At 41.4% G+C, this 24,969-nt stretch overlaps 1 protein-coding gene across 2 annotated transcripts in view; it reads left to right on the forward strand.

The window, feature by feature from the left end:
* pgpep1 (pyroglutamyl-peptidase I) overlaps nt 1-24,969 on the forward strand; it is a 48,508-nt gene that overhangs the window by 16,008 nt on the left and 7,531 nt on the right. The window contains exons 3-5 of one of the 2 annotated variants that reach the window (XM_048559513.2): nt 8,037-8,153; nt 10,868-11,100; nt 15,096-15,298. In XM_048559513.2, the coding sequence (XP_048415470.1) occupies nt 8,037-8,153; nt 10,868-11,100; nt 15,096-15,288 (543 nt within the window). In that variant the 3' untranslated portion in view covers nt 15,289-15,298. Of the gene's footprint in view, nt 1-8,036; nt 8,154-10,867; nt 11,101-15,095; nt 22,899-24,969 lie in introns of those variants that run through there. The other variant, XM_048559512.2, reaches the window with a different exon arrangement.

Here is a 24,969-nt window from a genome sequence, read left to right on the forward strand (position 1 = left end):
CACCAGAGAAGCTTTCACTTGTTGCAAATCACTTGTTGTCCGAGCAGTATGTACATTGACATGTATTTTAAAAAAAGTAATAAACTATTCAAAGGATATAAATCTCCTGAAAAGCTTCATGCCAAAAGGTATAAAAGGACTACAATTGCTTTCTGTTAGGGTTGCCAATCTTGCAAATATGCCTGGATATTCCAGAAATTGTAAAATTAATCTCCTGGACATGATGGTGTGCAAATTGAATGAAAAATTCTAGAGGCATTACACGTTATAATTTTTTTCTTTTTTCTTTTAACGTTTTATTTGTTCAAAAAAAATTGGAAACTGAGGGCAACAAAAGGGCTGTTGGACTGGGATGTCACATAATATAACCTCCAGGAATATAGTCCAACCAGATTTGGCAACCTCATCAATGTTGTCATCTTCGGTTTATGTCTAATTGTGTCTCTTTTCCTTTTTTACGTGGTAGTTTTACTCTAGAGGATTGGAGCTGGCCATTGGCAGCCTGGATCTCTGACACACAGTGGAACAGCACCATTTCGGCCCTGGCTTTCTAGGTAGCACTTTCCTTTCTGAGTCAAAAGGTCATGTGTTCGAGCCTCATTACAGGCACCTAAGTGTGTAATCCAGGGTAGCATTCCCAGTACAGTACTGAGAGAGAACTGAGCTGTCTGAAGTGCTGTCTTTTCAGTGACTCACTTACCTGAGTCTCTGTCTGCCTTCGTGGCTGAATATGAATGATCCTAGGGTTCCCTTTCAAGGATTGAAGTTCTCACCAGTATCCTGGTTTGATACATATCCAACAGCCAACAAAATACAAGCTGCACCTCCATCTCCTACCTTCTAACCTCATCCCGCCTCCTTGACCTGTCCGTCTTCCCTGGACTGACCTATCCCCTCCCGACCTCCCCACCTATACTCTCCTCTCCACCTATCTTCTTTTCTCTCCATCTTCAGTCCACCTCCCCGTCTCTCCCTACTTATTCCAGAACCCTCTCCCCATCCCCCTGTCTGATGAAGGGTCTAGGCCTGAAACGTCAGCTTTTGTGCTGCTGAGATGCTGCTTGCCCTGCTGTGTTCATCCAGCTTCACAGTTTATCTTAAAAAACATCATTTGGTGGTTATCATATTGTTTATGGGATTTTACTGTGCACAAACAGTAGTGACTAATTCTCTCAGTATTTAGGTGTTTGTTGAGCACTTTGTGGTGTCCTGAGGCATTGAAAAGTGCAAGTTTTTTTTGTCTTTCAGCCGTTCAAATGCATTTGCACCACATTGGGTTGAGCATATTGGGGACTGACAACTCCTGGTTAACTGGGTCATTGTTTGTTATATAATTTCAATTTGAGGTCATAACATGGCTATCAAATTGCCTGCATTGCAATGCATCATATTTGCAAATATCTCCCCTCAAAAACTAGCATTCCTGATTTGATTTAGTTTAAAACCTTTTGATCTTAAACCTTCTGGACTTGTGGGAGGATTTCAAACCGTGAGTGTTGGTCTGAGCAGTCACCGGACTTTGAAGCTATGGATTCAGTCTCTTCTCCTCAACCACTGCACAGCATAGTATCCAGGCAATTAAAACTACTAATGTATAAATACTTGGATCCATCAGAGGACTTCTCAGTCATGTTTTTTGTTTGTTTCTTTCTTTCCAGTCTCTTTGCAATTGATACCATTAAAGAGAAGATATTTACTCCATTCCAGGGATTAACTGTAATAAACCTCTACGTCAACTGTTAGTGACCCTGACCCTAAAGGTCCATGCAGTCAGTTTCTGTTCCTAACAGCTGAATAGGTTAATGATAACCCTGAGCAGTGATGTGTGTGGGAGGTGAGAGATATACAGACTGAGTGTGGTATTTTTAAAAAAAACACAGCCTTCGACCTTGACCATTGAAGGACAGAGGTGCTGACTCTACAATTAGGTTGATTTGCTATCTCCCTAATTGTTTCAAGAGGTAGTTTGCTCCTTGTTCAAAAAGGGTGTGTGTATCTACGGACCCCTGGAGCTCTCCAAGCACGAGATTTCAGCAAAAGTGCACTGATTGTTTATATTTGACCAAAGTGCACAGAGGTTATTGTTGTGGTGGTGGGTCTTTATCATAAAAAAGAGAAATATAATGGCATCTTTCCAGCGTAAAACTGGGGTTATGGAATTTTCTGTGTCTGAATTGAATTACAGAAATAACCAACCATTAATCTATAAATCCTGACCTTCCAAAGCTGACCTGTCAATGGAGAGCATGTTGAACTTAGCAAATAGGGTGCAGTAGTATCTTCAAGAATTTCTGCCACTCAGTGAAATCCTAGCTGATCTTCAAGTGCAATTCTATTTTTCTCCTGTAACCCTGTATCCTTTAATTCTCTTAGCATTGTGAAATCTGTTGATCTCAATCATGAATTTACTCAATGACTGAGAGTCTGTGCTGTCTGAGGAAATATTTGCTAATATCCATAACCTGTACAACTCAGTAATTTCATGCACTTTTAAAATGGCTGATCTCTTCTTCTGAGAACGTGACCTTCTCAGATATACTTGTTTTGCAATTACTAACAATAATCCAGTACACACAGATTGTTTTCAGTTCTGTATCATGTGAGTCAGTGAATAATACAGTCTCTTGCATTTTGCTTTCTGAAGATAGACACGAGCATTAACCTGAGACCCACTGAACAATTTCTAATTCAAATAGATGAAGTTCCCCATGTCCTGACCAGTATTCCTCCTTTGAACAAAGCCACTGCTGTTCTCTCAACTTGGTACAATGATGATCTCTAAACAGTAAAGCAACTTGTATCTGGGGCATTCACTGCATTTGAAGAATTCACTTTGAGCAATTTTGGGATGTCTTAGATAAACTAAATTTTGTTTTGAATGCACGCTTTTTCATCTAACATAAAATCCTGTGGCTTGTTAAGTACTCAACATGGCCCATCAACCACTGCTGGCTCTATGAAAGAGCTTGTTACTTAATTCCCATTCTTGTTGTGTTTTGTCTTATGGTCGTTGCACCATTAAGGGACATGCTTTTGATATCATCACTGCATTAAAGTGTGTGATGTGAGTGTCTTAAGATTTTAGATTCTGCCTTGCCTCGGATCACTTGAAGCACGACACTGTGGAGTCATTTGAAAATCCAATATAGTTTCAAATGAAGTCTTTACACAGTGGTGAGAAAGTGGAGATGTCAATTCCAGGAAGTAGTTGACATAAATAAGATATATGTATTTCATGGGAAGCTGCATAACGCATGATAAGGATTGGAATAAAACGAGATGCTCATGGGTTGAGATTAAATTTGTTGCAAGGAGTTTTGAGCATAAAAATACCAGTTGACTAAATATCTCATCTTTGTCCAACATTCAGTGAAAATCATGAAATTTTGAAATGAATTGTTTGGCAAAATGCAATATTTATTACAGAAATCCCAGTAATCCAGAAAGATAAATGCCTGGCTAATGTTTTTTTAACCTCCTTTAAATCAGGAGATATAGTCAACTGATTAATAGATGAACACCCTGGTCCCCATACAACGGCATAAGATGCTTTGCACTCAACAGAAGTGTGCACCATATTCCAAGTGTGATTGCACTCAATGTCATGCATAAGTATTGAAGGACTTAGCAACTTTTTAAATTCTATTCTCTTGTAATAATCAACAGCAATCCATTTGTCTTTCAAATCGCTTGCTGTACTTGCATTCTAACATTTTGAGACTCCATGTACCAGGACACCCGGCTCCCCATACGTTGTAAAGTTCTGCAGTCTGTCTTTGTGTATTCTAATAATTAGCTGCTTTTCTGTTCTTCCTGCTAAGGTGACAAGTTTATAATTCTTTCATGTTACCTTTTACAATTCACTTAATCTGTCAGTATCTCCCACCCTGTTTTCCTTCTGTCCTCTTCACAGCTTACACTCCTTTTAATTTTAGTTTTATTAATTCATGGGTTGTTGGCATCAGCAGCTGGAACATCATTTATTATCTATCCCTTGAGAAGATGGCAAATTTTAGCAACTACACATTTTACCTCTTCATCCATCTCATTGACCAACATTGCAAATATTTGAAGTTCCAGCTGTGATCCACATGTCGTTCCATCACTGAGAGCTTGCCAAATTAAAAATGACTCCTTTATGCTTACACAGTATTTCCTGATTGCTAACCAATCCTCTCCATGCTATTGTTATCCCTATCACCACGAGCTCTCTGCAGTCTTTGAAGCATCTGATCAAATGCCTTTAGGATACCCATTTGCACAACATCTACCAGTTCCTCTTTAACCACGTTGGTCGTTACATCCCCTAAGATGTCCTTATGTATTAGTCAAGCATTAGCTTTATCAAACCAAAGGCTCTTAGTGATGGTTAGCCTGATCTTGTCAGCAACTCCTATCTTGTGGGAGTGAATTAAATTTTAAAACTGGCAGCACGATTATTCCTGTCAGCCAATCTACACAGATCTATAACCCACATGCTGCTTGTACAAGATTTTGTGTGTGATTGAGTCTAACTGTGCTGCTCGAAAATAAAATTGATTCACTGTCATAGTATCATTTATTCAATTCTGTAGAATTCAAACAGTGCAGAAGGAGGCCTCTCAATCCATCATTCACACCGGCTCTCTTGGTACCAACTCACCTAGTCTTCCCGCTGCCCTCTCAGTGTAGCCTTTCAAATTCCTCATTTTTAAATAATTGTCCAATTCTTGTTTAAAAGTCACAAGCTTTACTTCCCCGTCCCGTCAGCCAGTGTGTTCCACATCTTGACTGCTTCCTACGTGAAGATATTTTCTTTCATATGAGGCCGTGCTAACAAATACTCCTATGCCTGGGGATGGAGAGAGGAACCCAGGAATCTAACTTTATGGTTGAAGGATAGTCTTAAGGCACAGCTTAACATTGTATGTTTTACCAACCAGCATCATCAAGGTTATGCAATGAAAAGTGCAAAGTCAGCTGCCTTTGACCCAGGAGAGTTTCTCGGGGGCAAATCCTTAAATTGGTGTCAAACCCACACTTTTTTTTTTCCCCAATGAACTCACAGATGTCAAGATCTTATTTGAATCAATAAACTTACTTATTTTCATTTGGAACCTGTCTTGCGCAAATACAGGTAGTTCTCCTGCACACAATAGCTGAATTTTGGCGTGACATTGTGTTGTAGGAAGATTGCTATACCTGAACAGCAGAAATTTCACATTAAACAAACAGTATCCACTATTCATCAATCGTGTTACAGCCAATTCATGCTAATGAAACATGCGTTTATAGCGCAACTACCTGTAGGAAATAAATCTTGATCAATATCTTCCTATTTAATATCCTATAACTTCACATGATTTTTTTTTGGTCACCTTTGTATTGGTGAATTTAGGTGTCTGTTTCAGTTCTCTGGGACTGTTCCCTTGTGGTTCTGGTACAAATTGAAGTATTCCCTTCTGACTGCCTAAGCAGGATTGAATGCAAAGATGTTATCTTCTCAACCCTATAGATAGAACCTGTATAACTCCTTGAGAATTAAACTTGTCTCTCTGTGATTCAGAAACAAGCATTACTTGTTCATTTTATTTTATTATTTTGCTTGCATTTATTTCTTCAGGTAGCTCAAAAACATTACAAAAAATGAACCTTTTTGGACCACAGCTCTTCCAAATCGAGCTAACTCTGTCGCAGATTAGAACTTTGGTATTCTGGGGATTTCTATTCTGCAGAATTCTGTCAAAACATATTGTGCTCTGTTGGTGGGCAAAAGAGATTGATGTGCTTTAATTTTAAGGTGGTTAAGTTTCAATTGTACCTGCTGACCCTAGCAGTAGTTTAATTTATTTTTGTTTAAGTCTGAAGAAGGGTCACTGGACCCAAAACATTAATTCCTTTTTCTCTTCACAGATGCTGCCAGACCTGCTGAGTTTCTCCAGCAATTTCTGATTTTGATTTTAATTCCTTTATTTGTTGATGGAATGTGGGCACCAGTGTCTATGTCAGCACTTACGTCCCATCCCTTGTCCAAAGAGGGCAGTTAAGAATTAACCATACTGCTGTGGGTCTGGAGTCACATGTTGGCCAGACTAGGTAAGGATGGCGGATTTCCTTCCCTAAAGAACATGGTGAACCTTGACATGGATATGTTGTCACCCAAATTAGATTATTGACTCCAATTTTTTTATTATTAACTTCATCTGCTACAGTGGGATTTGAACTTGTCTGCAAGACATTTAGCCATGGGGTTCTGCGTTTCTAGTAAAATGCTGTTAGTTATGTCACCACTTTTGCGTAAAGTGGGATTCCATCCTTTAATATTGTCATTAGTGGTCTTTTTTGGTTGTTTTTGAAAGGCTGGTGTGTCTTACAGTGCTGTGTTTTGTGCTTGTACTTTACATTGGCTTTCTTGTAAAATGTCTGGCATGCTGACACTTAGGTGTAGGAAATCCTCTGCATATACGTGGAAGGGAGAAAAGTTTTGAAGTGCATCTTAAATTTGATCACGGTCGAAGGAGATAGGGAAAGACTCCCGTTCTTGGTTTGACAGAAAATGGCACAATTCAAGTCAGGCGCAGAGTGACTGCAGGTTATTGAGAAGCAACAAAGACCTTCATTGTTCTGAACCATTTCATGATTCCACTTTTTATTAGTGGCTGAGTTCAAGTAGGCTTGAGTACACAAGTTGTTCTTTGTGAATGCTGTCACGTAGACTGTCTGTGTGTATTTGAGGCAGCATGTTGGTGTACACATGGGCTGTTTTAAGTTGGCCCAATGATAGATGCGGGTAATCACGCTTCAATTCTACTCAGCAACCCCCAGTCCATTATTATACGCTTGCTTTTATCAGGCACAATTTAATGGGAAGAATCTTTGATTTTAAAAGTCTTACAAAGGTACAAATCAATGGATTCTGACTGCTTTATTTCTTTGTTTTTATTGATCTGCACATTTTCTTAATATATCTTTGGTTTAATTAATGTTTGCATAAATTTTGCCATATAATTTGCCATCCAAGTAGACACTTTGTCAAAGAAAGAAAATGTTGCCAAATCGGTAGTCAAGTTTGAGATTAGTAAGCAAGTCTGCCACAGAAGTCTCAAGTGACCATGTCATTGAATATATTGAAGAAAGAGACCAGATTTTAGATTTTAGTCACTAACAGTCCCCATTTAACTACTTACCCTCCCAGCCTGATCATTAGCAACTCCTTTGTCTGTCCAACTGTCTTTCTCTCTCTTTGGGCTCTGTCCTATCGTTTATTCCCTACTCCACCCACCTCCCTATTTTCTGCATATAAACTGGCATTTTCCCAGCCACCATCAGTTCTGAGGAAGGGTCACCGGACCCGAAACGTTAACTGTTTTCTCCTCCACAAATGCTGCCGGACCTGTTGAACTTTTCCAGCAGCTTTGTTTTTGTTTCTGATTTACAGCATCCACAGTTCTTTTGTTTTTTTTGGTTTCAAAGGCATCCAGGGTTATGGGGAGAAAGTGGGAATATGGCATTGGCTTGCTGGATCAACCATAATTGTGCTAACTCCAGGCACAAGCTCAAAGGGCTGAATGGACTGCGCTTTGTTCCTAGTTGCCTTGTTTCTGTGTTTGAATACTCTGGGAGAGCAAATGGTCGAACACATTTTGCGCAAGTGAAACATGTAAAGTAGAATATGGGACAAGGGGGGAAAATTAGTGATTTGGGATGAACGCAAGACCAGAGTTGGGGTAGCCCAAAGATCTGGCAGTGCTGTAAGGCTGGAGGAGGTTACAGTGATTAGAGACGGAATGCATCCCCGCGGGGAAGAGATCACTTGCCAAACCTCCAAGACACAATTCAAAGTGAGTAAGAAGCCATTGCAGATGGGACTGATTTGTTTCGACTAGCAGGATGTTTTTAGTAGGATCTTATGCCACCCATAATCCATAGGTTATCACTTATACACCTTGGTCATCAATTCCAAAAAAACTTTTATCTCTGTGTGATTCCAAGATCAAATGATTTGTATCAGTCAGTGTTTCTCTGCCACTATCATATGCCTTCTGACTCTCTTTCAGGAATTACAGAAGCTCGGTCTAGGTGAAGAAGTGGATCTGTATGTGTACGAGATTCCAGTGGAATATCAGAAAGTCTTGGATTTGATTCCTTCTCTGTGGAAGCGTCATAATCCTCAGGTTAGACCCTGTCTTTCTTCTGGGCAATATAATCACCAAGAAGCTATTTTATGTGCTGCAAACAGTAACCACACAATTCCTGTCCAAACTGTTGTGATTGAATAATTTGCCTGTTGATTTAGGTTTGGAACTTGCACTGTTACAGATGACTAGATGATTATTGATGCATAACTTGTTTTCTGCAACTATTCTCCAGTGGACTGTTGATGTTTGTTTCAAAACAACTGGAGCATAAAAATAGGGAGGTCTTGCTGTAACTACAAGAGGCATTAGTCAGACCATTGTTGGACACTGAACAGTTTAGGGACGCCTTACCTGTGAAAACATATCCTGTCATTGGAAGCAGTCCGGAGAGGGTTCACTGGGGTGATTTGTGGGATGGAGGGATTCTTTTATAAAGAGAGATTGAGTAGGTGGGACCTGTACTTGTTTGAATTTAGAAGAATGAGAGGCGCCCTTACTGCAGATTTTGAGAGTGATTTACAGTAGTTGTGGAAAGGTTGATTTCCCCTTTTGAGAGAGGATTGGGAGGCATAATCTCTGAATTAGGGGTCGTGCATTTAAGACAAGTTATTTTTCTCTCTCCAGACAATAATGAATCTGTGGAATTCTTTACTACAGAGGGTTGTTCAGGGTGAGTGATTAAGTATATTTCATGCTGAGATACAGATTTTTGGTGAATAAGGGAATTGAGAGTTATGGGAAAAACAAAGGCAAGTGGAGTTGAGGATTATCAGATCAGCTGTGATCTCATCGATTGGCAGAATAAACTGAGGCGGCTGAGTGCCTTAAATGCGTTCCTGCAGCTTACGGTCTCCACTGAGGCTCACTAAAGAAAAGAAAGCCTTTGTCATTCTGTTAGCTGAATTTTCAGTCCTGCTGTAGTCCTACACACTTAAAGCTATACTAGATGGCAAACTGTATTAATACTTATTGTTTTGTTCTTACTATCTGTGTCAAATTTGGTTTTGAAGTTTTACTTAGGATCTTGTATTCTACTATTCTCATCAGTCCAACGAGTCACACTGTTAGTACAGACAAATGTCTGCATCTGATTGGCCCTTGGTCTCGTGTTTGAAAATTTAGTTTCAGCTTGAATATTGAAAAGTTGAATTAATGTAAAAGGTAAATAAACTTTTCAACAGAGATAATGGGAACTGCAGATGCTGGAGAACCCAAGATAAGTGTGAAGCTGGATGAACACAGCAGGCCAAGCAGCATCTCTGGAGCACAAAAGCCTCGACCCTTCACCCTCTCTGATGAAGGGTCGAGGCCTGAAATGTCAGCTTTTGTGCTCCTGAGATGCTGCTGGGCCTGCTGTGTTCATCCAGCTTCACGCTTTGTTGTCTTAAACTTTTCAACAGTTGGTTGTCCTGTCATACTGATCTAATTGGCCTATAGTCCTTGATGCCTAGGCTTGCAGCTGAAGACTAGGGGATGTAGTTTTAAGATGAGAGGAGACCGACTTTTTAAAAAAAAAGACAGGAAGGGCAACATTTTTTTAAACACAGTCATTCATGTGTGGAATTGACTTCCAGAGAAGGTGGTGGATGTAGATACAGTTAGAATGTTAAAAAGATAAATTACATATGCCCACAATTGGCAATGTTTGGATGGATATGGGCTAAATGAAGGCAGATGGGCTTGTTTAGTTTGGGATAATGGTTGGCATGGACTGGTTAGATCGAAGGGCCTGTTTCTGTGCTGTATGACTCTCTGCTTAGACGTTGCACATCATTAATTGGGGCCAATTTTCCACCATGATCTTCATTTTGCAGCTATATCCAGGTCTATATTGATGTGTAAAGAACTAGTCTGAAGGAGTTATTGTTCATTTTCCAATTATTCCACCCATTCTACTGATGGTGCATGTGTCGCTAGTGATGCAGAGGCCTCCTCCAGTTTTCGGAGGAAGTAGGTGGATCCGTCACTCCCCAAGATCCCAGTAGTTATGTCTAACCAAACGTAGTACTTGTGGCTATCATGCAATAAGCCAGCTCGTCTCTGAACTTTGCCTCCTCAGTGGATACTGTATGGTGGGCTATTCTCTAACACTAATGACGAGACAGGCCTTAGACAAAACGAAGGAACTTTGATTAAAAAAACTCAAACAACCCTTACCATATGGTAAGTACTAAAAAGTACCAGCAGTGGTTATCTCGTAAAAGACCTCGTACTGGTTCATGGTACCAATCCCCAGAGCTGACCCCTTGGGATTTTTGATAGTCTGGGTTTCCATTGCCTCTCCTCTATAAACCTTCTCCTTTGCTGCCTGTCCTTTCACATCAGGACCAACATCAGACCCCAGCTTCCCATCCCAAGGATAACTAAGGATATCTGATGGGCATGTGCAGCATAGCTGCACTTTCAGGTTGTCATCACAAGCAAAAGCAGCAGTGAGGTGAGTGCAAAGGTTGGAGGAATGCCAGAGATAACTGTAAAAACCCCTCAAATTCTGTCAAACCTGAGCAAATGTATTGTGGGCAAGTACAGTAGAGGTTATGAGAAAAGCTTCCTCTGTAGCCTCCTGGCAAGGAGGCAAGAGGGTAATAATGAAAAGGCTGTCAGGGGAGAGATGTGGGAGGGCGTCTGGGAAATTGGGACAGGGTTGTTGAGGAGGTGTGGCAAAGGTTTCAGCTGATGTCATGGCCAGGATCAGCTGATCTTGTCCTGTATCAGTTTCTGACACACGCTTGTGAATTTTCTTTTCTTAGTTGTTCATCCATGTTGGAGTTTCAGGAATGGCCACCACTGTGACTCTGGAGAAATGTGGGCACAACCAGGGATACAAGGGACTGGATAACCGATGTTACTGCCCAGACAATCACTGCTGTGTCCAGGGAGGACCCGACTGCCTCGAGTCTGTCATAGACATGGATGTCGTGTGTAACAAAATCACTGACCCACAACTGGACGTGGTCATTTCTGTCTCACAGGATGCTGGAAGGTAAGAGGATGGCGTCACTGCTTGGCAGTGGGATTCTCTGAGAGGGTCTTCCCATCGTATGTCCTGCTGGTTTTCCCTGACCACTGCAGCTCACATTTGCAAAGATCCGCTGCTTGCTAGCAGCACAAAGTGAGAACTGAGAGCTTGGTGAGCTAAAGAATCAGTCTTGTTTCCAAAGCCAATTATTCTTGTGGATAGAAATGGAAGTCAAGCATTCACCAAGAAACGAAGTGAATTAGAAACCAGGTACAGGAAGGAAGAGTGAGGAAAGGTCTTTAAAAACTAAATTTACATATAATGTTACTTCAGTGTCACTGGGTCAAAGTTCTGGAATTCCCTCCCTAAAGGCATTGAGGGTCTTCCTACAGTACATGGACTGCAATGGTTCAAAAGGGCAGTTTACCACCACCTTCTCAAGGAGCAATTAGGAATGGATGATAAATGCCAGTAACACCTATGTCCCATGAGTGAATAAGTAAAAATGAGAGATGGAGGAAGGGTTTGTGTCTCAATGAATTGCTTCAAAACTTGCAGGAGATGATGGAAGGTTTTTGAAAGAGTTGGGTTTTGTGAAGGTTTTTGAACATTAGAAGGGTTAATGTGTGGGGAATGCTCAAATGTTCAGAGTGGAAGGAGGCCTATATTAACTAATTAAACATCCGCTCATTAAAGAATTAAAAAGAAGCCTGCAATACCTGAAAGTTGTCAGTGATGCTGAAGTGGATTGTCAGAAGTTAAACGGTTAGATGGTGCAGTGAGAGATTCTGGGTTACACATTGGGGCAGTTTGAGAATGTAAGAAATAGGCAAAGGACAAGGGCATTTTGCCCCTCAAGCCTGCCCTGCCGTTCTAGAAGGTCATGGCCCAACCCTCAACTACTGTTTTGTGTCAGCTCTGCATAGCCCTCAACTCCTTTTATTTCAGAAGTTTATCTACTTCCTCTTCAAATATTTTCTATGCTCTAGCCTCGTCAACTCTGAAGTAGAGAATTTGGTCGGAGAAATTGCTTTGTGTTTCAATTTTAAATGAATGTCCTCCATTTCTGTTATAGTGCCCACTTGTGGAAATGTCATCTCAACAACCCTGTCAAGTGACCTCTAAATCTTCTATATTTGAATAAGGTCACCCATCAGTCTTCTAAACACTAATGAATGAAGGCCTAACCTATTTAGCCATTCTTGATAAGTTAACCCCTTTCATCGCAGTAATCAATCTAGTAAGTCTCTATTGAACAGCCTCCAATGCCAGTACGTCCTTTCTTAAATACAGGGACCAAAACTGTATACTACAGTATTCCAGGTGTCGACTCCTCCTGGGATTAGAATAGTTAGGAGGTTATTTTTGACTGGCCTGGTCATGGTGGGCCAAAGATCCTTTCTCTATGCCATTGACCTTTGCCTTTCTGACTCTCTAACATCTTGCACAGTTGTAACAAGACTTACCATTGATTGCACCAGTGTCCACTACCTCCTGCAGCCACAACACAGTACCATTGCTAAGTCATCTCTTCTATTTAATTCATTGGGATGGTAAGTGTATTTAAAAAAAATTTAACCGTATTCTTCAGCTACAGTAAAGTCTCCTGATTTGAAGTGCTTGGCCAATGAAAGAGATGCAAAAATACCCACCATTCCCAACCTGCTTTCTTGTGGCATTGCACTTTGGCTCTGAAATGACTTGAAGGGGCTCTCTGCTGTTGAATTTTTTTCCCCACTATTCTCACTTGGGTCAGCTCTCCAAGTTTGCTTCACGGTGAAGCTGATTAGCTGCATGTGCCTCCAATGATAGAGGAGGTCATTAGAATGTGGTGGACCCTGTGTTTAATGTGTGAAATGAAATTGAGATCTATTCTGATCTATTCCAATGGAATTGTAGGACCAAGGGCATTCTGTCGTCCTAGGTCCCCAACCAATGTGAAACAGCAATTGAAGCCGATAAGATGTTGACCTGCCATAGGCAAAGCAGTAAAATGCACCTTGGATGTCATGACTAAATGCCTGAGGCTGTACTTGCTGCAGCATATTAAGTTCTGGTCTGTGCGACTGAGGTAGCTGAAACAATACGAGGAGACACTGATGACAGTTCTCTTGTCTGAAAGGTTGGAGTGATGCCCTGGAGAAAAACCTGGGCCCTTCACCCTGTGAACAGACAGAGCAAGCTCTGATTCCAGGTTAATGCAGAAAATTGCTTCAGCTTCTACTACAAGCAGAACTGAGAGATACAAGCTTAAACTAATTAAAAGCGGATTTAGGATTTTGTTTTTGCAGTACAATTAAATATTCAACTTGTGAATATGCCTTCCTTAGAGAATAGAGAAGGTAAAAACTATGCAGCCATTAATGATTGGTTCTGTGTTGCAGTGGGCAGATATAATTGAATCTTATATAAACTGCCTTGATCAGTTGCAGTCATATTATAACAAACAAAGAACAATACAGCACAGGAACAGCCCTTTGGCCCTCGAGCCTCAACCAACACATTTTCTTTCCTCTTCCATACTAAAACTGCCTTCACTTACAGGATCAGTCTCCCTCTATTCCCTTCCCACTCGTGTATTTGTCCAGGCGCTTCTCGAATGCTGTTATTACGTCTCTTTACACCACCTCCATCACCATCTCCTCTGGCAGCACATTCCAGGCACTCACCACCCCTTGTGTGAAATACTTGCCTCACACATCTCTTTTAAACTTGCCCACCTCTACCCTGCAGACCTTGAACTTGTTTCACAGAGTTATTGATCATCCACCCTGAGGAAAAAGCCTCGTCGTTTCCACTCTATTCATGCTGTTCACAATCACCCCTCAACCTCCTGCACGCCAGTGAAAACAAACCCAGTCTATCCAGAGATTTTCTGAAGGGTCCCGACCTGAAAAGTCAGCTTTCCTACTTCTCTGATGCCTGGCTGGCTGTGTTCCTCCAGCTCCACACTGTTATCCCAGTCTGTCCAACCTTTAATCGTTGCTAAAATCCTGCATACCAGGCAACGTCCTAGTAAATGTTTTCTGTACCCTCTCCAAAGCATCCATATCCCTTTCATAATGTTGTGACCAGAAGTATGAATATTCCAAGTGTGGTCTAACGGAAGTTTTATAACGCTGCAGCAGAACTATGCCTATCCTTATACTTAATGCCCCTTTCAGTGAAGGCAAGGATGCCATAGGCCTTTATTTGTTTTGTTGCTCCCTTCAGTGATCTGTTGACCTGCACTCCCAGATCCCTTTTCATATCAATACCTAGAAGGATTCTGCCATTTACTGTATACTTTCCACCTGTACTCAACCTTCCAGAATACATCACCCCTTAATGTGAGGATTGAGGTCAGGATTCAAAATTGTTTCCTTTTAATTGTGTCTGCAGCATCACAACAATATTATTAAGAGATACTTAACCCCTTGACCAAAGCCGTAAAACAAAGAACTGCAGTTACTGGAAATCTGAAACAAAAACAGAAATTATTGATGAAGGTCAGCAGGTTCTGAGCCCAGTGACTGTTGCATCTTTCACCGATGATCACTCAATGGACCTGAAATGTTAACTGATTTCTGTTCGCAGATGCTACTACACCTGCTGAGCTTCTCTACTAATTTGTTTTGTTTCAAGAAACAGCTGAATTTGATTTTAAAGAATAACTAAGAAACCCAGGGGAGTCTTGCTAAGGGTGTTCAAAATTATAATGGGTTTAGTAATCAGAAGGGTCACATTGAAGATAACTGGCAATAGGGTTGGGGTTAGGGTTAGGCCAGAGGCGGCGGGGATGAGGAGTTTTATTGACACAACAAGTTGTGATCTGGTATGCGATGTCAAAGCTGGTAGCAGATTAAGTAATTCTTTTATTAAAAAGGGAACCCGATAAATACTTGAAAAGGAAAAGTCAAAGGGATATGTGGAAATTTCTGGAGAACAATAATTAGACGCCCAGACATAAGAACCAGTGTAAGCACATGGGCTGAATGCACTGATTCTAATATTTTGTCTCCCTCTTTCTTTCCATCCAGATACCTCTGTGATTTTACCTATTATACCTCCCTGCACCTGAGCCATGGAAAATCAGCTTTCATTCACGTGCCTCCTCTAGGGAAACCTTACACAGCTGAGCAGCTGGGCCGGGCTCTCCAAACCATTATCGGAGTGATGCTGGGTGTGCTGGAGCACCCCACTGCTAAGATAAACTGCCAGATGGGGCACTGAGCGCTCAGGAGTGGGTATTAGGGCAAGCAGATCTGAAATCCAATGGTTTTGCTCTTTCTGAACTGTTATCGGATGCAGCCCTGATTATAACTGCTGTTGTAAAATTCACACGTGGGAGGGGGCAATTGAGTGGGTCTGGAACCTCGATAACTGAAGTATATTCTCTTTGGGGGTAGGGGGTACTCGTGCAGCATTTTTAAAGTTCAGGTCCTGAAGATGCTGAGACGGTACAAAGCCAAGAACACCTCACCTTGGGCTGGTGTACTGAGTGCACATACACACTGTGATGCATTTCATTCTGCATTAATTTTTTAATACTATGTTTTAAAATGAGCCTTTTCTTATTAAGCATTTTTAACCCGAGCCTGTGACAGTGGCTATGTTTTTGATATTGTAAGGTTTGTTGGTAAATCTGTCACAGTTTTACCCCTCTGTTCTCCTCCTACCTTTATCTCATTTGCTTTGACCTTGATATGTATCTCTGCCACTTCCAAGCGCAGCCTTTATTTTACATGTGCTTTCAGTCTCCTTCTTTAGAACTGTCAGACTCCTGCTCTCCATCTGTTTAAGTCTCACGGCTTTTCATTTTCTCTTCCACTTGCTGTCTTGCTATCCTTCTGTGTTTCTCTCTCGCATGCTCTCAGCTTTCTCTTGCATTCTCTTTTAATCTTTCTGAAGCAGAACAATTTATGTTCAAGTCTGTGAAGAGAAAAGACAGATGATCACAGCTCAGTTTTGAACATTCTGCTGAACCTCACCCCAAAGGCTAAAAAAAACACAGCCCCGAGGCTGAATGCACGTAGGCACTTAGATGTTATCACTACTCAAAGAGAACACATGCTCACAGCATATGTATGCAATGTTTGCTTTGTACTTAAGTCAGTTTTGACTAGATTTTGTTTCTTTAAGGTTTGTGCTAAACTAACCTTAGCTTAGATGGTTTAATTAGGTTAAGATAATTCAAGAAATGGTAGTTAATAAGTTAATGTTACTGTTGTTAAGACCTTAGTTATTTTGGTGACAGTCCAAGATTCATATGTCTTTTTGTGAGCCTGTTGACACTGGATTATCATTGGACATCGGTACAGTTCCACTGCCTTTTTGTTTCCTGTGAGATTTTGGTGCAGATCTGTTTCTCAGATAAATCCAAGGAAACTTGGCAACATGGGATCTCCCTGTTCTTAGGGAGCTGCAGCATGCTGCGATCAGTGATCTGGTGAACAGCTCCATCTGATTTCTGCAGAGCAATTGCACTCCCACTGTGTTCTTCAGTCCTGACCTTTCGAGTTTGGTGATGTTGCGAGGCAGACACCAGGCAGGCAGTTCCATCCTCGGCCTTGACTCTGCCTTTAGTGGAAATTATTCCCATCCAGAAAAAGAAGGAAAGAACTGCCAGGAGCATGCCTTTCCACTAACTTCTCTTCACTGATCCTCCTGCAGCTGTGTGCCAGAAGGGGCACATGGTTTCATTACACCTGTAGCCTTTGGAAATTGGATTTTGATGGAGGCTAGAGGCTCTCTTCTGCCTTGGTTAGTATGTGCTATGGCTTGGGAATTGTTGTTCAACTTGCATGGCATGTCTCCCTACTGGTGATGTTAGTGTTGCATCTTTTACTGGCTCGTGGCTTGTAATACAAGAAAACAGTGTTGTTACTTTTCTTATGGAGGGAGTAGCATTGTGGAGTAAGTCATGGAGAAGGAGCAGCATGGGCATCAATTGGATAGATCTTTCAAACAGCTGACACAGGCATCATGGGCCAGTGGGCCTCTCCTTCTCTACCATATCCTTCAACAATTCTATAATGCCATCAGGGAAAGCCACAAGACTGGGCAGGAGGAAGTCAGATGAGCTTCTGGAGCAGGCATTGAAACACACCGGTGGAAAGTTGGCTTTACATGTCTATAGAAGGGAAGGTATGTCATTGGATTAGCCTCCCAAACCCCTGATAGGCTGGTTGACAAATTAATTCCTTGAAGATAAATTTTACTGTGAACTTCTGGGATGAGTCTCGATAATTTGAGTTGGAATAATGAACTATGGCTGTTGAATGCACAACCCTGGTCAGTAAAGCTAGCGTGCAGAGAAGCTGTCTCACGTGCCCTTAGGATTTAAAAGCAAGATTGTTTGTAGATTTAATTGTGGCTGGGAGATTTGAAGGAAGTTCAACATACTCTACTTTTAGCATTAGGCAATGTAAACACTGTACTGTAGGAATGTATGTATCCAAGGGGCAGCATTTAATTTTAGAAGTGCACAACTTGGACTTTCGTTGCACCTTTTAACACAGCAAGATGTCCCAGTGTGCTTCATGACAACTGTAGAAGCAAAATGTAACTTTGTGCTGCGCAAAATTGGTAGCACAGAGCAAGTCCTTTGTTTTAAGGGATGTCTTAAAGGAGAGGGAGTCGGAGAGGTTTTGGGAGGGAGTATCAGAGTTAGAGGTCAGGCAACTGTAGGAGTGTTTGTCAAATGGGACAAAACTAATTGGGGGGGCACGTGATTGGAAGAGCACAGTCGTCCTGGTGTTGTGGAGATTGTCTGTCTGAGGAGTTTAAGGAGCAGGATTTTTAAAAAAAACTTTCAGGGTTGCTGGGGAGATGGGATTTCCCCGCTGTGCACAGAAACTCAACCTTGGAAGCAGTAGGTGATTCTCACTGACTTTGTCAGATTTACGATGCAAGAGCCTTTTAAAAATGAGCTGTATCTGATTTCTAGATTCATTTTAATTAGTGTGATTATAACAATATTCACCTTCTAATATCCACTCCCAGTCTCCATGATCACCCATCCGATGGACGTGTTCATGTTCATATGCAAATTTCTTAAATCTGTCCTGTTAACTTTGAAGGAGAAGAAAGAAATGAAGGTACAAGGCAATATATACAGGGTGGTGAAGGATGATCGTTTTGTACATGAGAAGAAAAATGTTGATTCTGTAATTTGCTGATTTTGGATCTTTAATGTACAGCGCTGTTTGTGGATTTGTCAATTTAATAACTGGTATTTTTGCTGGAATGTTTGGCACGTGGGGGAAGCATATCACAGTGATATAAGTGCTGCTCTCAGAGTAGCTTTCTGCATCCTGTGACCTGTCCTATATTTTTAAGGATCATAGGAATTATTTGAGGAATAAAGACTAAGGTGTATCTCATTCACCATGATGAGAGTTGCATGATGAACAATAATGGCATCATATACGGACCATAGCCTTCAATTTCTGTCATTTATCTCGATCGAGAATGCACTGTCTGAGATAATAATGGTAACTTGCAACAGCATTTAATATGTCCTTAAAAACAAAGAAGAAACTTCACTGCCACAGGAGGAGTGAGATTAAATTGGTAACTCTTACATGAGTTAGCAAAGGAGCAATGGACCCAATGGGCAACTGTCCTTTTTGATTTGATTTTTCTGCCCAGTCCAAAACAGACCCAGGGACAAAGTGAGAGTATCCCCTCGTGGTCCAAAAGCATCTGCTCCTCCCAAGCATGTCTCTTTTCTTGAATAAAATTCAACTTATGCTTAAAATGGTCAACACAAGCCACTTGCATCATCACGCCAGAGATTTATTCCATAGATTGGTCTGTGTGTGTGATTTGCTCATTCACTGAAATTTTTTTTGTGGTATCTTCAGACTCATTCCAATCTGCAGGTCTACAGGACAGATGCTGTGGGATGGAGCTACTGCCTCAACAGAAGCTTGTCATTTGGACATCATTAATAACATTTCCACACTAGGAATAATCAAACTTCCATTTACCTTTTGCTTCACTCTGACTCGGGTATTAATTAGGTATTTTTTGAGGGGAAGACTCTGTATTTGAATGACGTTCAGCCAGTTTGAGTGCAACAGGGTCCTGCAAAGAAAATTCTGAATGTTGTTTAGGCGATGCGTATTGGGTAGGACACTAGGAAATTCTCCACTGCTGGTCCTCTAATTGTAACGACGAGTCCTTCTATCTTCACCTAGGAGGGCACTGCAGGGAAGCGTCAGCTGTGACCATGTCCTTGAGACTCTGGATTGGGGCTTGAATTTTAGGCTGACTTGGCAAAAGCCAGTGCTGAGTGGGTTGATTGTGCATCAGCTGGACTCGGTGGTGATGGACAGGAGGTTTGAGTTTCACGTGCTCTTGAACACTGCACCAAGGTTGACATTATCGTACAGTACTGAGGGAGCACGAGTTTGAGATGTGGAGTCGTGACCCTGTCTGACTCATCAGTGACTTGACATGCTAAAGATCCTATGGCCCTTTTCTGAAACATTGAGTGCTCTCAGCATCCTGACCAACATTTGTCAATCATTGCTACCAGCCAGTCTTAAGTTCATTTATTCATTGGTCGTTATGGAGCCTTACCTTGAATGAAATAGTAGCTAGCTTACCTACAAAACAACTGGTTATATCTTGAAGCAGTTTTATCTACCTGATGTGCTTTTGAGAATCTAGTGTCGTATAAATTCAAGTTGTTTTTCTTCCCAGGTTTGGGAAGCATTCTGTGTCAATTTACTGCTGTTAGGTGTTGGGTTAGAAGTCTGTAAACTAAGTGCACTTTTCTAGCTGATGGCACTAAGCAGCAGTAAGCCATCCTTTTGGACCAGCTTCAAACCTTCCGTCCCTGAGGTGAAAAGAACCCCATCTCAGAACTATCCAGTCCCTTCTCACCTGAAACATTTCAACCAATCAGTAAACAGCATTTTGTACCGAGAATTAAACTGTTGCCAGAGGTGAGCTGTCAGGTGAGATATTGATGTGTCACTTACTGAGTTTCAGGGAAAGTCTGTTTTTTTTTGTATTTCAGTATAGTGAGACTTGATTGAATGTTCAAGACTCTATATGCAGGATACTGCTGAGATTTAATTGAGGGATGACTCCAAGGTTGGTTTTTACAGAAAGACAGAGGTGGTGGAGTGTTGAGGTGTTACGAAAATTCAGGAGAGACAACAAGGAATTATTCCAACACAGTATGGAGGCATGAGTGTGCATGGGACAGAAGAGATATTTAGAATGACAGAGGAGATGAAAATCCACGGGTATGCTGTCTGTCGTGACTGAGTCTCACGGTGGTGGGTGAATGAGTTTGTGCGGTCATTCGGTACTGAGCCAGAGGTGAGCTGTCAGGTGAGATATTGATTGTCTGGTCCTTGATGGTGAGGTGTCTCAAAATCAGAGAGGCATTGAGCCTTGTGGGACAAGACATGAACGTTGCCATGAGAAACAAGAGAGTCTGTCTAACAGATGAGAGACAATGTTGGCTCACCTCCCGCTTGTGTTGATATTCAGCTGGAATGAAGCTTGTGTCAATGTTCAGAAGGGGAAAAAAAAGTTACAGGTATGTTGGTGAAGGAGTGGAGCAGGTAGAGCAGACCTCACTGCAAATTTGTTTTGTCTCGACACAGTTTTCTTAAGACACAAGCATCTAAGCAGATAAATGAGTCTTTTTAAATATTGAATCTGACCTGAAAGCGCTTGTCAATATGGGACTAAGCTTGTACCTTTTTCTGTGCTCTGAACAGGGAGCAAACGGGTGTTTCTCTCAGTAATGTCACCTCTCAACTTGAGGTCAAATCGTTACTCAGGGTTCCATTTCTTGCTCTCCTGGCCGTCAAGTCCAAGCCATGAGCAGTAAGACTGTCATTCTGCTGCATTGAAGGGTCAGGCCTCTTTAGGAGGCTTAACCTGGTATCTCAGATTCTCAACAGGGAGAAACTGGTTGTAATTTGACTTTAACTGGTGGTTCTGGCCTGAAAGGAGCATGAAGTGGAAATGTCTTTGAGGAACCAGTAGAAGCAAAAAATTGATCAGACAGTGGAAGTTTGTCTATAACCCCAAGCTGTACCTTCCCTTTGTTTAGGGCCATTGTGGAGGCATTTGTTCTGCCTGACCGCATACTGTACCACCCCGGGTGTGGCTAATGAGCACAGTTTAAATGGAGCTTTACTCTGTTCTAACATCAAAACTGGAGGTATCCACCTTGCAGCTCAACAGCCTCCAACAGACACTGGGTAATGAGGGAAGTAAATAAAGCTGACGTTAAACCAGTTTGGAGGTCAGTGGGATGCACTTTGACCAGTTTATACAATCTGAGAATCTACAGCGCAGAATGTCATGTTTTCTGACTCTCTGTGGTTATAGTCAGAAACCATGTATGTGTATGTACATATGTTGGATAATGAATACTCTGCCAGTTCTAATTTGCCCACCTGTCTGGTTTTGTAATTATTAGTCTAACATATTTCCAAACTAAAAGTGATTGTGATGTCAGTGGTGATGGTTTTTTGCGTTTTATTGGCAAACTACCAAGTGATTAAGTGGTAATCTTGGGTTTGAAGATAAATCCTTTAGCCACTTCAGAGATGTGGTAGTTGGGAGAGACAGCAAAAGCATAGGATGGAGATTTGACAGGCTTTTTTCTTAAAGCTTTTTACAAATTGAGAGAAACTATTTCCTTCGATGGGAAATTGGTGATAAGGTCTTCAATTGAAAATTGTTGTGGAGAGCAGGCTGAAGTGGGGAAATTTCAGTGCAGTGGGTTTGATGTTATCCCATAGGGAATGATTGAAACAGAGATTGGCTTGTTGAGAGAAGAGAATAATTGGAGCAGAGAAAAGGAGCACAGATCTTCAGTAGGTTTGGACTGTTCTAGAGCCAGTGTCGATGTTTGATGGACTGAAATGTGTGTGGTATGTGTTGCAATGTCTGACATGCATTTGAGAACATTTCCTTTGTTTATTATAGCAGAATTGTGGATACATTCTGTTAAAACATGCAAAAAGTTTCCAAATTAGTTTGGCTGTCTAACGTATCAGAAGGTTTGTGGGTTTATGCCTTTCTCGGGGATTTGAGCTCCTGACCCAGGCGAGTCCTTGCATGGAGTACCCAAGGCTTTTAGCATTTGCAGAAGGGCCACGTTTCAGATCAGCTCCCACATGACAAATTGAAGCTGTTTTTGGGGCCTTGCTGATCACAGTATCCCAGTCACGTCTGCTTCAACAAGTTTCCTTGCGGGAAAATAAGGTGCTGCTTTCCGTTCAGGACTTGTGAACAGCATGAATTATAAGCTTTTAGGGTGCTGCCATTTGTCACATTTAGAAAAATTCCCAGAGTTCAGTCAGTTCATTTCATAATGGTACAGTTAGGATCTGAAACAGAAACAGAAATTCAGAGCTCGCCGTTCTAAAGAGGTCACTGGACCTGAAAGCGTTAACTCTGATTTCTCTCCACAGATGCTGCCAGACCTGCTGAGCTTCTCCAGCAATCTCTGTTTTTGTTTCTGATTGACAGCATCCGCAGTTACTTTGGTTCTTATACAGTTAGGATCTGCTCTGGTAGTCAGTAGACCTCTAGAAACATGAATTGGAGTCTGTTGCATAAATTCCAATTCTCAAACTTGTAACTTCCGTGATCCCTAATAAAAGGTGCATTTCTTCTGAAAATATCAGGAATTATCGTCGTTAACCTTGAGAAATTATTTAGGTCTTTGTTTCCTAAAAGCAAATAAGTTGGAGGGAATGACAAATAGGTTTTATTGGAGAAAACAACTTATTCAAATACTAATGTGTTAGAAATGTGAAGATTCTGTTCTGAAAATAAAAATCAGTTTTTGAATAGAACCAGACCATATGTATTTTGTTTTCATTAGTCAGAGCGCCTCCTAATGAAAATGTTGCAATGTACCCTGTTTTCTACTGATTTTGCGTTATATCATGCACAACAGTCTGTTCTGCTTTTTGGTTATTCACTCATGGGATGTGGGCGTCTCTGGCAACACCAGCATTTATTGCTTATCCTTAATTGAGCAGAGAGCACTCAAGAGTCACCCACATTGCTGGTTTTTCCAACAATGGTTTCATAGCCATCATTAGACTCTTCAATTCCAGATTGTGTTTAATTGAATTCCAAGTCCACCATCTGCCGGGGTGAGATTTGGAACCTGCGACCCCAATACATTAGTTGAACCAAGTGATAACACCTGTAGGCCATTGCCTTACCACACTAAGGTACAGCCGTGTTTAATTTTGCCTTTATTGCAGAATTCTGTACTGGGCAGTGGCTAACTTTCTGTATTTACTTTGACTCAGTTGAGAGAGCTATTAGTACAGTGTTGGTGCTGAAGGAGTGCCGTGTTGTCAGCTGTGTCCTTCAGAAGAGATTTTGATCCAATTATTTGGCTGCTATCTCGGATGTAAAAGGTCCCATTGTACCCCACCTACCGACTTGTACATGAGCTGCCCATTACAGCAACAGTGTGTACAGAAATAGGCCATTCAGCAAGATAGGCCACAGATCAAATACTAACTCCACATTGGCTCATTGGATAGCACTGCAGCCTCACAGCGCCAGGGACCAGGGTTCAATCCCAGCCTCCAGCAACTGTGTGGAATTTGCACACTTCTCTCTGTGTCTATTAGGGTTTCCTCCCACAGTCCAAAGATGTGCAGGGATTGGCCATGCTAAATTTCCCATAGTGACCAGGGATTTGCCGGTTAGGTAAATTAGCCACAGGAAATACAGGGTTACAGGGATGGGGTGGAATCTGGGTGGGACACTGTTCAGAGAGTTAATGTGGACTTGTTGGGCCGAATGGTCTGATTCCACCTGCCTTTGACTCATATTGCCTTCTGGCTTTGATCAACAAAAAAAATTATCAGTTTTAGTTTTAAAATTAACAATTGATCTATCATTCTCTGCCTTTGGGAGAGAATTCCAAACCTCTACCACTCTGTAGAAGTGCTTCCTAACGTCTCTCCTCTCCTGAACAGACTGGCCCTAATTCTCAGACTATACCCCTTAGTTCTAGAGTCCCTAACCAGTGGAAGTTGTTTGTTTAGATTTTAGATCTGTAGACCTGTAGATTTTACCTTCTGTCTTTTCTTGCATTAGCGAGTTTTGAGAAGATTTGTAGCTCAGGTTGAGTTTCTGGATGTGAGTTTGCTCGCTGAGCTGTAAGGTTAGTTTTCAGACATTTCGTCACCATTCTAGGTAACATCATCAGTGAGCCTCCAGTGAAGCGCTGGTGTTATGTCCCACTTTCTATTTCTGTTTAGGTTTCCTTGGGTTGGTGATGTCATTTCCTGTTCTTTTTCTCAGAGGAGATTTTCTTGTAATACCTTGAAAGCTTTGATCAGATTACCCCCAAACCTTCTAAATTTTTGGAGAAAACAAGCCTTGTAACTTAAACCCTGAGGTGCAGCTATCATCCTTATGAACCTGTGTTCTACTCCCTCCAAAGGCAATATATCCTTCCGAGGGTGTGGTGTGCAGATCTGCTCACAGTGCTCCAAGTGGTGTCTAACTAGATTTTGTATAACTGCAGCACAATTTCTGCATCCTTATGCTCCAGTCCTCTAGATACAAAGACCAGTATTCCCGTTGCTTACTTGATTACTTGCTACATCTGTTCATGACATTTTAAAGATCTATTCACCGGAACTCCCCAAGTCTCTTTGGACACCCTCTGTATTGAATTTCATACCATCTGCGAAGTACCTGACCTGTTTTTTTGGGGTCCAAAATTGATAACTTCATACTTGCTGATATTGAGCTCTGTCTGCCACAGGTTTGCTTATTTTCTAAGCATAAAATTGCTAAGGGTTATTGATAGTCTATAACCTACACTATCTACAATGCTGCCTAACTTCGTGTCATTGGCACATTTGGATACATGACTCTCTATGCTATTAT

This window comes from Stegostoma tigrinum, chromosome 30, assembly GCF_030684315.1.
Source record: "Stegostoma tigrinum isolate sSteTig4 chromosome 30, sSteTig4.hap1, whole genome shotgun sequence".
NCBI classification, from domain to species: domain Eukaryota; kingdom Metazoa; phylum Chordata; class Chondrichthyes; order Orectolobiformes; family Stegostomatidae; genus Stegostoma; species Stegostoma tigrinum.